Source organism: Macaca thibetana, chromosome 16 (assembly GCF_024542745.1).
Source record: "Macaca thibetana thibetana isolate TM-01 chromosome 16, ASM2454274v1, whole genome shotgun sequence".
NCBI lineage: Eukaryota > Metazoa > Chordata > Mammalia > Primates > Cercopithecidae > Macaca > Macaca thibetana.
This window is the reverse complement of record NC_065593.1, coordinates 11754281-11769848: the sequence shown is the minus strand read 5'-3', so window position 1 is coordinate 11769848 and position 15568 is coordinate 11754281. Positions and strand designations below refer to the sequence as shown.

General features: G+C 44.6%; 2 protein-coding genes and 1 pseudogene across 11 annotated transcripts in view; 1 reads left to right on the top strand and 2 right to left on the bottom strand.

The window, feature by feature from the left end:
• The window catches only part of STX8 (syntaxin 8), a 691269-nt gene that overhangs the window by 343186 nt on the left and 332515 nt on the right, over positions 1 to 15568 (bottom strand). The window lies entirely within an intron of this gene.
• The window catches only part of CFAP52 (cilia and flagella associated protein 52), a 71302-nt gene that overhangs the window by 13428 nt on the left and 42306 nt on the right, over positions 1 to 15568 (top strand). Inside the window, exons 2-6 of the mRNA XM_050765319.1 lie at positions 589 to 788; positions 1503 to 1639; positions 8729 to 8857; positions 13031 to 13130; positions 15355 to 15471. Coding sequence (XP_050621276.1) covers positions 589 to 788; positions 1503 to 1639; positions 8729 to 8857; positions 13031 to 13130; positions 15355 to 15471 — 683 coding nt within the window. The remainder of the gene's footprint in view (positions 1 to 588; positions 789 to 1502; positions 1640 to 8728; positions 8858 to 13030; positions 13131 to 15354; positions 15472 to 15568) is intronic.
• LOC126939459 (60S ribosomal protein L19-like) lies at positions 6228 to 7800 on the bottom strand (annotated as a pseudogene).

Below are 15568 nucleotides of genomic sequence, written 5' to 3'. Positions count from 1 at the left end.
GAGAAATACAGAATCTCAACCCCTTCTCAGACCTGAAATAGGAATCTGCATTTTAACAAGATCCATCAGGGATTTTTATAAACATCAAAGTTTAAGAAGTGATTACTAGATAAACCTTGTTGTCAGTGAAAAAAATTACCTATTTCCCCAACTTATTTTAGCTGAACTAAGGCTTATTTTAAAAGTGTTGGCTGGGCATGGTGGCTCACACGTGTCATCCCAGCACTTTGGGAGGCTGAAGTGGGCGGATCACGAGGTCAGGAGTTCAGGACCAGCCTGACCAACATGGTGAAACCCCGTCTCTACTAAAAATACAAAAAAAAAAAAAAAAAAAAAAAAAATTAGCTGAATGTGGTGGCAGGTGCCTGTAATCCCAGCTACTCGGGAGGCTGAAGCAGGAGAATCACTTGAACCCAGGAAATGGAGGTTGCAGTAAGCCAAGTCTGCACCGTTGCACTCCAGGCTGGGCGACAAGAGCAAGACTCCGTCTCAAAAAAAAAAAAAAAAGTGTTGTCTTTCGTACTCAAGTAGAAAATTCCCAGCCACTTCTGCAGCTGATTATTATTACTGTGCATCTCTCTCTTTCAGGACATGTGCCCACTGGTCTCAAATGCCATCCTGACCAGGAGCATCTGATTTTTCCTCTTGGTTGCACAATCCTCATTCAGGCAATAAATACTCAAGAGCAGAACTTCCTACAGGGTCACGGCAACAACGTCTCCTGCTTGGCCATCTCCAGGTCCGGACGGTACATCGCCTCCGGACAAGTCACATTCATGGGGTTCAAGGTGAATACAGTGAAAACGACTCATTGTCAATTTATCTAGAGGTGCCTCCCTAGAAGAACTACCCCGCCACAAGTTGCTAGTTCTGTGTGGCAGTGTGCTTTATTCTTCCTTCTTCTTCCTTTCGACTTCTCTTTTAACTCATCTTCATTCTGTCAGACCGCGAGTGAAGGACTCTGATGATTTTACACCCGAGGTTGCAGCTTGTGACCGATAATGCTCACAAACAAAAGTTCCCGCTTAAAGCTGTTTCCATTGTGTTGCTGTCACGTTTGTAGAACCTGATCTGATTTCTAGAAAAATGATAGAACGGGCCGGGTGTGGCAGCTCACGCCTGTAATCCCAGCACTTTGGGAGGCCGAGACGGGCAGATCACCTGAGGTCAGGAGTTCGAGACCAGCCTAGCCAACATGGTGAAACCTCATCTCTACTACAAATACAAAATTAGTGGTGGCGTGTGCCTGTAATCCCAGCTACTCAGGAGGCTGAGATAGGGAGAATTGCTTGAACCCAGGAGGTGGAGGTTGCAGTGAGCAGAGATCGCGCCACTGCACTCCAGCGTGGGCAAAAAAGAGCGCGACTCTGTCTCAAAAAAAAAAAAAAGAAAAGAAAAAAAGAAAAGTGACAGTACTAATTGTTTTTCACCAAGAAGGGTAGTCATCTCCTCAGATGGTTTTAATGCCTCCCTATGATCTGACGGTGTGTTCTTGCCCCCAGGCAGATATCATTTTGTGGGATTATAAGAAAAGAGAGCTGCTTGCTCGGCTGTCCCTTCACAAGGGCAAAATTGAAGCTCTGGCCTTTTCTCCAAATGATTTGTACTTGGTATCACTAGGAGGCCCAGATGACGGAAGGTAATGAACTAAACATATTTACTTATTTTCTTTATTTTTTTTTTAACTTTTATTTTAGGTTCAGAGGTACATGTGCAGGTTTTTTATATAGGTAAACTTAAGTCACAGTTATACAGATTATTTCATCAACCAGGTGCTCAGCCTAGTACCCAGTAGTTATTTTTTGTGATCCTCTCCCTCCTCTCACCCTCTACCCTCAAGCAGGCCCCAGTGTCTGTGTTCCCTTCTATGCGTTCCTGTGTTCTCATCATTTAGCTCCCACTTATAAGTAAGAGCATGTGGTATTTGGTTTTCTATTTCTACATTAGGTTGCTAAGGATAATGGCCTCCAGCTCCATCTACGTTCCTGTAACAGACATGGTCTCATTCTTTTTTATGGCTGCATAGTATTCCATGATGTATACGTACCACATTTTCTTTATCCAGTCTACCATTGATGAGCATTCAGGTTGATTCCATGTCTTTGCTATTGTGAATAGTGCTGTGATGCATATACAATCAGATACGTCTTTAAGGTAGAATATGTATATTCCTTTGAGTATGTAGCCAGTAATGGGATTGCTGGATTTAATGATAGTTCTGTTTGCAGCTCTCTGAGCAATCACCACCCTGCTTTCCACAATGGTTCAACTAATCTACGCTCCCACCAACAGTGTATAAGCATTCCCCTTTCTTTGCAACCTTGCCAGCATCTGTTATTTTTTGACTTTTTTTTTTTTTTTTTTTTTGAGACGGAGTCTCGCTTCGTCGCCCAGGCTGGAGTGCAGTGGCCGGATCTCAGCTCACTGCAAGCTCCGCCTCCCGGGTTTACGCCATTCTCCTGCCTCAGCCTCCCGAGTAGCTGGGACTACAGGCGCCCACCACCTCGCCCGGCTAGTTTTTTGTATTTTTAGTAGAGACGGGGTTTCACCATATTAGCCAGGATGGTCTCGATCTCCTGACCTCGTGATCCGCCCGTCTCGGCCTCCCAAAGTGCTGGGATTACAGGCTTGAGCCACCGCGCCCGGCCTATTTTTTGACTTTTTAATAATAGTTGTTCTGACTGATATGAGATGGCTATCTCACTGTGGTTTTGATTTGCATTTCTCTAATGACCAGTGATATTGAGCCTTTTTTCCTATGCCTGTTGGCTGCATGTATGTCTTCTTTTGCAAAGTGTTCACGTCCTTTGCCTGCTTTATAATGGGGTTTTTGTTTTATCTTATAAATTTATTTAAGTTCTGTACAGATGCAAGATACTTTCTCAGATGCCAAGTGTGCAATATTTGCGTATTTTCTGCCAGGTGTATTTCCAGAAGTGACAAGGGTCCTGTCCCCTCTAATGTTCTCTCTTGGCCCGTCTATATTTCAGTGTGCATTGTCTGAAAAGCCTCTGAGAAAAATACCCTAAGAGAGTGGTTTTCGAACTTGGCTGCTTGTTGAAATCACCCGGGCAGCTTTAGGGAATCACTGGTGCCTGGGTGTGCCTTCAGAGAGTCCAATTTGATTGGCCTGAGCTCTAAGAGTTATACAAGCTTCCCAGTACTGTGTTGAACAAAAGTGGCCAGAGTGAGCATCTGTAAGGAACATGGCTGTGCTTTGGTCAAGGAGAGGCCAAGGAAGGATGTTTACATCCTGCGTGACTCAGCAAGTTTAGAGCGCAGGCGTATAATTCCACTGCTAACACAGGCCTTGTAGCCGTAACATGGGAAAGGCCATCACTTGGCTCTACACCACTATTATCTGTTAAAGGTATAATTGTCCTGTGGACACTGTGCAGGTGCCCTGGCGCCCAGAGAAAAAGAGAGAGAGCCAGAGCTGTCCATCTTTGCAGATGGACAAAGGGGAGCCAGGACACAGCTCAGCTCACTCATGCCCAGAGAGACAAAGAGTTAAGCTGCTGACCCTGAAGCCAGGGTAGAGCTGGCTGCGCAGCTGTATGTGGGAGCTGCCAGCTCAAGAAGCACAGGCAGGGCGGACAGTGTGAGAAAGCTGTTGATGAGAGCTGCTGCTGAATAAAATCATCTTCCACCTGCCTACAGTCCCCAAGTGTTCTTCCTGCTCATCCACCCACTCCCCTCGGACTTCAGCATGGGCTGGACCCGGACCCTGGGATCTGACAGCATCCATATCTTGTTTCAGGTCTTAGTGGAAAGGCTTTCAATTTCACCCCATTCAGTGTGATATTAGCTGTGGGTTTGTCATATAAGGTCTTTATCATGTTGAGGTATGCTCCTTCCATATTCCATACCCAACGGAATATTTTTTTAGCCACAGAAAAGAATTTTTTTTTTTGAGATGGAGTTTTACTCCTGTTGCCCAGGCTGGAGTTCTATGGTGCAATCTCGGCTCACCGCAATCTCTGCCTCCCAGGTTCAAGCAATTCTCCTGCTTCAGCCTCCCGAGTAGCTGGGAGCTGGGATTACAGGCATGTATCACCACGCCTGGCTAATTTTGTAAATTTTTTTTTTTTTTTTTTTTTTTTTTTTTTTTCCAGTAGAGACAGGGTTTCTCCATGTTGGCCAGGCTGGTCTCAAACTCCTGACCTCGGGTGATCCACCCGCCTCAGCCTCCCAAAGTGCAGGGATTACAAGTGTGAGCCACCGTTCCTGGCCAAGACTTTTTTTCTTTTTTTTTTAAGAATGAGCTATTGTCATTGCAGCAACATGAATGTAACTGGAGGTGATTATATTCAATGGAATAAGCCAGGCACAGAAACAAGTATCTCATGTTCTCACTCATATCTGGGAGCTAAAAAAAGTAGTTCTCACAGAGGGAGAGAGTGGTTAGCAGAGGCTGGGAAGCGAAGGAGGTGGGGGGATAAGAGAAGTTGGTTAATAGGTACAAACATACACTTACATAGAAAGAATACATGCTAGTATCCAATCATACAGCAGGAAAATGATAGTTAATAATTCGGTGAACATTTCAAAATAGCCAGAAGAATTGTAATATTCTCAACACAAAGATAAACGTTTGAGGTGATGGATATCCCAACCACTCTGATTTGATCATTACACATTGTACACAGGTATCAAAATATCCCTGTATCCCACAAATATGTACAGCTCTGGTGTAGCTGTAAAAAAGTGTCCCAGACGATTCTAACGTGCGTTAGATATGAGATCCATTGCTGAAAAGAAGGACACCATCCCCACCATCACTGTCATGAAAGACAACAGCTACATTTTTAAAGCACTTACCACGTGGCAGGCATGACCTGAAGGTTTTTATTGCATCATCTAAATTAAGTCCCACATCAGTTTCAAGAGGTGGAAGCTATCGGTGCCAGGTGACAAGTAAGGAGCCAGCTGCTGAGTGACAGACCTGGAAGACAAACCCTAGCAGCATGACTCCAGAGGTTACGCCTTGAGCTTGCATTGCCAAGACATGATCTTTGCCCTTGAGTTAACTCACAGTCAAGTTGGTAGGCAGAGAACAGAAAGGAAACTGAAAAAAAGAAGTATATTTAAAGTATATTAGGAAGAACCGGCCAGGTGTGGTGGCTCACACCTGTAATCCCAGCACTTTGGGAGGCCGAAGCAGGCAGATCACCTGAGGTAAGGAGTTCGAGACCAACCTGGTCAACCTGGTGAAACGCTGGCTCTACTAAAAACACAAAAATTAGCCGGGCGTAGTGCCGGGACCTGTAATCCCAGCTACTTGGGAGGCTGAGGCAGGAGAATCTCTTGAACCTAGGAGGCAGAGGTTGCAATGAGTGAAGATCGCACCACTGCACTCTAGCCTGGGCGACAGAGCGAGACTCCAGCTAAAAATAAATAAATAAAAAAACAAACAAAATATATTAGGAAGAACAATCAATGCAGTACATATTCCTATGTAAATGTCAAAGGAGCACAATCTGTAGAAGAAAAATAATAACACCTGAGGTTTGTATGGGATTTAATACTTCAGTACACTTCTATGTATATTTTCTTATTTGAGCTTCATAGGTTTATTACAAAGGAAATTTATATTTGTGTATAGTTATATAACGATAATCCTTCTCTTACTATATAGCAAGTCAACAAAATTTTCATGAGATTTCTTCCTTTTCTTGTCATTCATCAGTGGTCACCCCTTCCCTGGCCCATTACCACTTGACTTTCTGATAAGAAATGTATTGGCCAGGTGCGGTGGCTCACGCCTGTAATCCCAACACTTTGGGAGGCCAAGGCAGGTGGATCAACTGAGGTCAGGGGTTTGAGACCAGCCTGGCCAACATGGCGAGACCCCATCTCTGCTAAAAATACAAAAATTAGCCAGACATGGTGACAGGCACCTGTAATCCCAGCTACTCAGGAGGCTGAGGCAGGAGAATTGCTTGAACCTGGGAGGCGGAGGTTGCAGTGAGCCAGGGTCGTGCCATTGCACTCCAGCCTGGGGACAAGAGTGAGACTCCATCTCAAAAAAAAAAAAAAAAAAAAAAAAAAAAAAAAAAAAAAAAAAAAAAAAAAAAAAAAACAGTAAAAAGAAATGTATCCAGAAATCCTCTGTTAATGTTCTTAGCTCAACTTTTTTTTGCAAGCAGTAAAAGGCTTGTTTTATTTTAATGACTGATCTATGTAATCATCAAGACTGCTATCTACAGACAAGAAATGGGGAGCTTCTATTTCTTAGCCTCTTCCTCCTTGGACAAGTCTTGATCTTCTCCTTCTTGGCCCAGAGATGCTCTTCACGGCGCTTGTGTACTTCCTTGGTCTTAGATCTGTGGGCCTTAGCCTAGTCAACCGGGAGCTTCTCGCAGGCTTCGTCTGCCATCAGCTCATGGATATGTTCCATGAGAATCCAGTTGTTTTTTGAACACATTCCCCTCCACCTTCAGGTAGAGGCTGTGATACGTGTGGTGATCAATCTTCTTGAATCCACAGTATCTTCAGAGCAGGTGGCGCAGAATCCTCATTCTCCTCATCCAGGTTACTTTCTCTGGCAAACGGCTGCACCCTTTGGCTTACCTATGCCCATGTGTCTGCCCTTCAGCGGGCCAAGGTGTTTTCCCAGCATCCAGCCAGGGAATGGACAGTCACAGGCTTATGGATAATTAGCCCGTCTTTGATCAGCTTCCAGATCTGCTGGTGGGAGTTGGCCTTGGCAATTTCACTGGTCTCATTGGGATCCAACTAGACCTTCTTGGCACTAGAGGAAAGCCCCGTCTAAAGCCTGAGCATCCTCACGGCTTTGGCCACTGCAGTAAAAGGAAAGAGTTCCAACATCCTTTGCTCAACTTAAAGCAGTTATTCTCAACCTTTGGTGCACACTGAAATCACCTAGAAAGATTTAAAAAACACTGATGCCTGGGTCCCACCCCCAGAGATTCTTGGAGCTAGGTCATTAGGCCACCCCCATCCCACCCCCTGTCAAAGAGACTAGGTCTTGGGGGGGGAAATGGCCCCTTAACCAAGGTTAATCTGGCAAAACCGTTAATCTCCTCTATAATTTTAAGCTGCCTAAAAGTTGCTTGCAGAACATTCGAGAATGTTGAAAAGCCAAAAGAAAGAAAAGAAAACAAACCTTGCTGTACTAAAAAATGCAATATGCCCAGCCCTGGATAGTGTCTGTGGTGAGAAGGGTGGAGTTCTGCTGACTGGTTTGCATAGTCAGGGGATCAACCCTGAATGGATGGCAGGGGTTTATTCTACCCAACCCATCTAGCTTCTACACAGAGGAAAAGAAACAAAAGGGAAGCTGCCAATTATAGTGGACATCCTATAGTTTTCATGCCTTTTTTTTTTTTTTTTTTTTTTAGATAGAGTTTCACTCTTGTTGCCCAGGCTGGAGTGCAACAGCACGATCTTGGCTCACTGCAACCTCTGCCTCCCGGGTTCAAGTGATTCTCCTGTCTCAGCCTCCCAAATAGCTGGGATTACAGGCATGCACCCCACCACGCCTGGCTAATTTTGTATTTTTAGTAGAGACGGAGTTTCTTCATGTTGGTCAGGCTGGTCTCGAACTCCCGACCTCAGGTGATTCACCCTCCTCGACTTCCCAAAGTACTGGGATTATAGGCGTGAGCCACTGCTCCCGGCCTGCATGTATCTTTTAAATTTTGTAACCTATTTATGAAACTTTTGGCATTGATGTCATCATGGTATTCATGTTGTAATGCAACCTGCTTTTTGACTAACTTTATACCAAGGACATCTATGTACGTACACATAGATATAGATCTCATTCTTTGCCATAATAGCATAGTATTCCATTGTACAGATATGCTGGAATCTATTTGGCCAGCTCTCTATGTTGGTGCCCTTTGTTTTATCTATTTTTAAAACAAATTTGTTTTGTGCTTGTTGTCACACAGCCTAGGCAATAAGAGCAGTGGCTCACACCTGTAATCCAAGCACTTCGGGAGGCCAAGGCAAAAAGGATCACTTGAGCCTAGAAGTTCAAGACTAGCCTGATTCTCCTGCCTCAGCCTCCTGAGTAGCTGGGAGCTACAGGTGTACTCCACCACTTCTGGCTAATTTTTTAATTTTCAGTAAAGATGGGTTTTTACCATGTTGGCCAGGTTGGTCTCAAACTCCTGACCTCAGGTGATCCACCCGCCTCGGCCTCCCAAAGTGCTGGGATTACAGGTGTGAGCCATCGCACCTGGCCAACATTCGAAACCATCCTGGCCAACATGGTGAAACCCCGTCTCTACTAAAAATACAAAAATTACCCGGATGTGGTGGTGCATGCCTGCAGTCCCAGCTACTCGGGAGGCTGAGGCGGGAGAATCGCTTGAATCCAGGCGGTGGAGGTTGCAGTGAGCCGAGATTATGCCACTGCACTCCAGCCTGGGCAAAAAGAGCGAAACTCCATCTCAAAAACAAACAACAACAACAACAACAAAAAAAAAACTTTTAATGTGTCACTGTTGTGTCTTCTAGTAGGGAGACCCCTGTCTCTACAAAAACTGAAAAATTAGCCAGGTGTGGTGGTGTGTGCCTGTAGTCCCAGCTACTTGGGAGGTGTGGTTCAGGAGATGTTGGGGTGGGGTAATTTCATTGTTCGTTTTTAAGTAACCTATTGTGTTTTTTTCTTTCTAGAACCACTAAGATCGTTGTTTCTTATTTTGAAAGCCTATTTTCCCTTTGACGTTTTTTTTGGTCCTTCTTATTTCGGCAGTGTGGTGGTGTGGAGCATAGCCAAGAGAGATGCCATCTGCGGCAGCCCTGCAGCCGGCCTCAATGTTGGGAATGCCACCAATGTAATCTTCTCCAGGTGCCGCGATGAGATGTTTGTGACTGCTGGAAAGTACGTGTCTGCCTTCAGAGTTTTCAGAACTCATACATTGCTTTATTTTCTTGCACAGAAAACGTGGTCATTTTGATCTGGGGGAACGTGTCTTTAGTCCTGGATAAATACCTTATATCATAGTTTTTGTGTTTTTGTACTCATTAAAAGTTCTCTTCGCTGGAAGTCTTTTAACTACAGTTATTTTAAAATTCTGTGATTACTGATGAAAATATTTTGCTTCCTGCTTAACTGTTCTCAGGTGCTTGTTTGTGACGGGATTATCTCCAATCCATGCTCACAGAAATAATTTGCACAATTGCACAAATTCACCCACTGATGGATGTTTCTTTCCACCTGCTCTTGACTGGGGTCTCATAATCTGATAGTTTGCAAATGAATTCTGCCAGGAAGTTTCAGATGGTTAGACTGTTAGCCATATAAGATAATTACAGGCAGGATCAGCTTTAACCAGCTAATGGTGACCCAGCTCAAAGTTTGAACAGAGGCCAGTATCTGCCTAAGGGAGGGAATAAATTAATTTACAGATTCACTAATTAGAACCCTGTTTGGAGGGTTTTTTGTTTGTTTGTTTGTTTGTTTTTGACAGTGTTTTGCTGTGTCACCCAGGTTGGAGTGCAATGGCGTGGTCTTGGCTCACCGCAGCCTCCACCTACCAGGTTCAAGCGATTCTCCTGCCTCGGCTTCCCAAGTATCTGGGATAACAGGCACCCCACACCTGGCTGATTTTTGTATTTTTAGTAGAGACAGGGTTTCACCATGTTGGCCAGATTGGTCTCCAACTCCTGACCACAGATGCCTGTTTGGAGTTTGAAGGGAAGGTTAAACAAGAATTTTAAAAATCCTTTTTTGGGGGGCCAGGCACGGTGGCTCCCGCTTATAATCCCAGCACTTTGAGAGGCCAAGGTGGGCGGATCATGAGGTCAGGAGATCGAGACCATCCTGGCTAACAGGGTGAAACCCCGTCTCTACTAAAAATACAAAAATTAGCCAGGTGTGGTGGCGGGCACCTGTAATCCCAGCTGCTCAGGAGGCTGAAGCAGGAGAATGGCCTGAACCCAGGAGGCGGAGCTTGCAGTGAGCCGAGATCGCACCCCTGCACTGCAGCCTGGCAACAGAGCAAGAATCCGTCTAAAAAAAAAAAAAAAAAAAAAAAAAAAGAAGAAATCCTTTTTAAATGTTTATATACCAGTCCAAAGGGAAAGAAATCAGAAAATACAGAGTTGAAGTATGTGCTCGGTAGAACTATTTTTTTTCAACCCATGTGTGGCCTCCCATCTGGGAAAGTTACACGTGGTTGGTTACCTTTCCAGCCAGAGAAGAGAATTTGTGCAGGTCCCCATCTGTATTGTTTCCTATCCCCGCTTTATGACATGCAACTTACATTTGCTCCATGGCTAATCCTGAGGAACGATTCATCCAGAGGAGAGGCCATGAAGCTAATGAAGCTAATTGACCAAGCAACCTAAAGCAACTGACCAGGGGCTGTGGCGGCGCTCTTCAACTTTGTTCAGGTTTGCAGAGCGATTTGACTCAGCCAGGGTTTCATGAGGCTCTTTCTGCTCCTTAGCAACCCCTTCAGCAGCAGGCCTGGGTCCATTCTGATGTCCATGAGCAACGTTTCTTCAGGACTCAAATCTTGAATTTTATATAAAAGAAGTTTTTTAGGGCAATCTGCATTCTGTGTCTGGCTTGATTTCATGTGACACTGAGAACTGAGAAAGTGAGCGTTCTTAAGTAAAATGTTTGACAGGGCACCTACGTATGCCGGGCTCTCTAACTTGGTCCCAGTGCCATGTGTTCCACCATATTGTCCCCGCGAGATAGCCTGCAAGTTTCAGTATTTCAGAATCCAAAGAACATCTACCAGGAACACCGTGAAAAAAGCTCTTTGTTTAAAAAATAAAAAAAAGTTCAGTACGTTTAAAATATGTCTGAGTGCTTACTATATATACATAACTCTGGGAGCTAAAAAACAAAAAGAAAAACTATATATATACACACACATATAGTTATATATGTATATGTGTGTGTATATAGATGTGTGTGTATACATATATACACACATATAGAGAGAAATGGAGTCTCACGCTGTCACCCAGGCTGGAGTGCAATGGCACGATCTCAGCTCACTTCAACCCCTGCCTCCTGGGTTCAAATAATTCTCCTGCCTCAGCCTCCCAAGTAACTGGGATTACAGGTGCATGCTGCCACAGCTGGCTAATTTTTTTGTATTTTAGTAGAGATGGGGTTTCACCATGTTGACCAGGCTGGTCTTGAACTCCTGAGCTCAGGCAATCCACCCGCCTCAGCCTCCCAAAGGGCTAGGATTATAGGTGTCAGCCACTGCCCCAGCCCAAAACTTGATATATTTTTAGATTATTAATCTTTTCTGCCTTAAAATATTAGCTGAAGTCTTTGTGATGTTGGCCTTGAAATTTTTATACAATTATTAATTCAGATTAATCCAACATATAATGAGTCAACACTGACCATGGATCAAGTCCTGTGTTAGATGCTTATTTGATTTAGCTTTTAGTCATTTGGTCTCATTTCTCTTTCCTTGAAGACAAGACTCCACATCATAGGTCTTCCCTTTAAAATTTTTCTTGCAACTCAATATCTTGAAAAAAAACACATTTAAACTTACTCCTCCTCCTGGTTTTTTTGTTTTGTTTTGTTTTGTTTTGTTTTTTGAGACGGAGTTTTGCTCTTGTCACCCAGGCTGGAGTGCAATGGCACCATCTCGGCTCACTGCAACCTCCACCTCCCAGGTTCAAGCGATTCTCCTGCTTCAGCCTCCCGAGTAGCTGGGATTACAGGCACCCACCACCACACCTGGCTAATTTTTTATATTTTTAGTAGAGACAGAGTTTCACCATGTTGGCCAGGCTGGTCTCGAACTCCCGACCTCAGGTGATCCACCCACGTTTGCCTCTCAAAGTGCTGGGATCACAGGCGTGAGCCACTGTGCCCGGCCCTCCTCCTCCTGTTGAACTGAAATTTGGTGTCCTTTGACCAACATCTCCCTACTCTCCCACCCCCAGTCTCTGATAACCACCATTCTACTGTCTTATGAGTTAGGCGTTTTTATACTCCATAGCTGAATAAAGTCACGCAGTATTTGTTTTTCTGTGCTTGGCTTATTTCACTTAAAACAATGTCCATCAGATTTGTCCATGTTGTCACAAATGACAGAATTTCTTTTCATCGTGTACATATACCACATTTTTAAAGTCCATCCATCTTTTGATGGACACAGGTTGTGTACATCATGGTGAGTATAGTTCATAATATATTGTATACTTGAAAATTCCTAACAGAATTAATTTTAAGTATTCTCACCACCAAAAAAAAATGGTAATTATACAAGGTAAGGCATATGTTCAATAGCTTGATTTTGCTATTCTGCAATGTGTATATGTATATAAACCTCATGATGTACACCATAAATATATATTATTTTTACTTGTCAATTCGAAAGAAAGAAAAGAAGGCCAGGTGTGGTAGCTTATGCCTGTAATCCCAGCACTTTAGGAGGCCGAAGTGGGCAGATCATGAGGTCAACAGATTGAGACCATTCTGGCCAACATGGTGAAACCCTGCCTCTACTAAAAATACAAAAATTAGCCGGCCATGGTGGCGGGCACCTGTAGTTCCAGCTACTCGAGAGGCTGAGGCAGGAGAATGGCTTGAACCTGGGAGGTGGAGGTTGCAGTGAGGCGAGATAGCACCATTGCACTCCAGCCTGGCGATAGAGCGAGGCTCTGTCTAAAACAGAAAGAAAGAGAGAGAGAGAGAGAGAAAGAAAGAAAGAGGAAAGAAAAGAACAAAGAGGAAGAAATTTAAGAAGCTGTGATTTGCTCTGCCCTTGTTCTCATGCTTACGTGTGTGTTTGTTTTCCGTACAGCGGGGAGTGTGCACTTCAGAGTGAGAGGGAGATGGGTGTGAATCCTGCTCTGCTGTGTTCGAGCTCCGCACTTTCTTATTTGGGAGGGGGGATCACAAAACCTGCTTCATGGTGCTGTTATGAGAATCGAATAAAAGATCTTTCATAGTGCACTAGGCCACAACGAAGCCTTGAAAATGTTTAGATCTCTTCCCTTCAGTTTCAGGGATGAAGTGATTATTCCATGGGTGTCCATTTGATTGTGACTTTTTTTTCTTTTATAGTGGGACAATTCGAGTATGGGAACTGGATCTTCCAAATAGAAAAATCTGGCCAACTGAGTGCCAAACAGGACAGATGAAGAGAATAGTCATGAGTATTGGAGTAAGTATTAATCAAGCATTAAGTAACAATTAGCACACATACCTGTTAGCAGTACTGGCCAAGGTGTTTGTATGTGTGTACATGGGGCTGGGGATAGGAAGGTGGGGAATAGACATAGGGGGTGTTGACTGAAGAAGCTCACCTTGGCCTGGCGTGGTGGCTCACACCTGTAATCCCAGCACTTTGGGAGGCAGAGGTGGGTGGATCACCTGAGCTCAGGAGTTCAAGACCAGCCTGACCAACATGGAGAAACCTTATCTGTACTAAAAATACAAAATTAGCTGGGCGTCGTGGCGTATTCCTGTAATCCCAGCTACTTGGGAGGCTGAGGGGGGAGAATCGCTTGAACCTGGGAGGCGGAGGTTGCAGTGAGCCGAGATTGCACCACTCCACTCCAGCCTGGGCAACAAGAGCAAAACTCTGTCTCCTGGCCAACATGGTGAAACCTTGTCTCTTCCAAAAATACAAAAATTAGCCAGGTGTGGTGGTGGGTGCCTGTAATCCCAGCTGCTCAGGAGGTTGAGGCAGGAGAATTGCTTGAACCCGGGAGGCAGAAGTTGAGGTGAGCTGGGATCACGCCACTGCGCTCCAGCCTGGGCAACAGAGTGACACTCTGTTTCAAAAAGAAGAAAAAGTTGGCCGGGCATGGTGGCTCAAGCCTGTAATCCCAGCACTTTGGGAGGCCGAGACGGGAGGATCACGAGGTCAGGAGATCGAGACCATCCTGGCCAACATGGTGAAACCCCGTCTCTACTAAAAAAATACAAAAAATCTAGCCGGGTGAGGTGGCGGGCGCCTGTAGTCCCAGCTACTTGGGAGGCTGAGGCAGGAGAATGGCGTGAACCTGGGAGGCGGAACTTGCAGTGAGCTGAGATCTGGCCACTGCACTCCAGCCTGGGCGACAGAGCGAGACTCCGTCTCAAAAAAAAAAAAAAAAAAAAAAAAAAAAAGAAGAAGTTCACCTCTGCCACACCCTTTAGGAGTCAGGGAAGAGTCACCTAGACACAGCACAGGTAAACCTTGTTTTACTGGAATCTAGGCTGTCATTAAACACCCAAAGCCTGCCTCACCTGGACGAAAGCACTGTAGCCCGTGGCACTCAGGGCCCACAGCACATTCCTATGTCACTGATGCTATTTCTGCTACTGAAAATAAAGTTTCTGACCAAGAAATCCATTGTTGAAATGCAGTCTCTTCCATACAGATAAATTATTAACATATTTTAAATGTGGATTTATATATTCAGGTTGTGTATTCCTTATCTGATATGCTTATAGCCAGAAGTGTTTTGAATTTTGGATGTTTTTCAGATTTTGGAGTATTTGCATTACACTTACCAGTTCAGCATCTCTAATCTGAAAATTCAAAATTTGACATGTGCCAGTGAGCACTTCCTTGGAGTGTCACATCAGCACTCAAACATTTCCGATTTTGGAGCATTTCAGATTTTAGATTTTTGGATTAAGGATACTCAGCCTGTATAACTTCATTCTCCAGGGACTGATTCCTCTTGTTTAATGCATAGTCATTTTATGAATCTAGACTTTGGAAAATATGAGATAAAGCAAAATTTTGGAGGAGCACACCTTTATCCTAGGAGCCCTTAAGAGATGTCTCAAAAGTCTGAACTGACAGAGGATGCCTGTTAACATCAGACCTAGACAGACATCAAGTGAAACGCACAGGCTAATTGGAGTTGGATATTTCCTCCCATCCTATGTGTAGCCCTAACCCTGCTCCCCTCAGCTGTTCTGACCCATCTTTGAGCCTGAGGAAATAGAAGCAGCCCTGAGCACCTTTGCAAGTCTTCCTGGGGTGCCAGAGGAACCTCATCCCATTCCTGAGCAGGGGTTCATGGGCATCACTGAGGACATCCGGGTCTTCAAGATTTATTTATTTATTTATTTATTTTTCCTGAGACAGAGTTTTGCTCTTGTTGCCCAGGCTGGAGTGCAGTGGAGCAATCTCGGCTCACCGCAACCTCCGCCTCCCAGGTTCAAGCGATTCTTCCGCCTCAGCCTCCCGAGTAGCTGGGATTACGGGAATGCGCCAGGACGCTCAGCTAATTTTCTGTTTTTAGTAGAGACAGGGTTTCTCCATGTTGGTCAGACTGGTCTTGAACTCCTGAGCTCAGGTGATCCGCCTGCCTCGGCCTCCCAAAATGCTGGGATTACAGGTGTGAGCCACCGCGCCTGGCCAAGATTTCTTTTTCTTGCTTCTTCAGATGGCCGACGATGATAGCTTTTTCTACCTTGGCACCACGACTGGAGATATTCTAAAAATGAACCCCAGGACTAAACTGCTGACAGATGCAGGGCCTGCGAAGGACAAATTCAGTTTGGTGAGTAGAGACCATCACCACTGCCCTGCCATTTTTCTCCCTTCACTAGCAGTATGTACTTCTTTTTTTTTTCCTTTTTGAGACAGAGTCTTCTTCG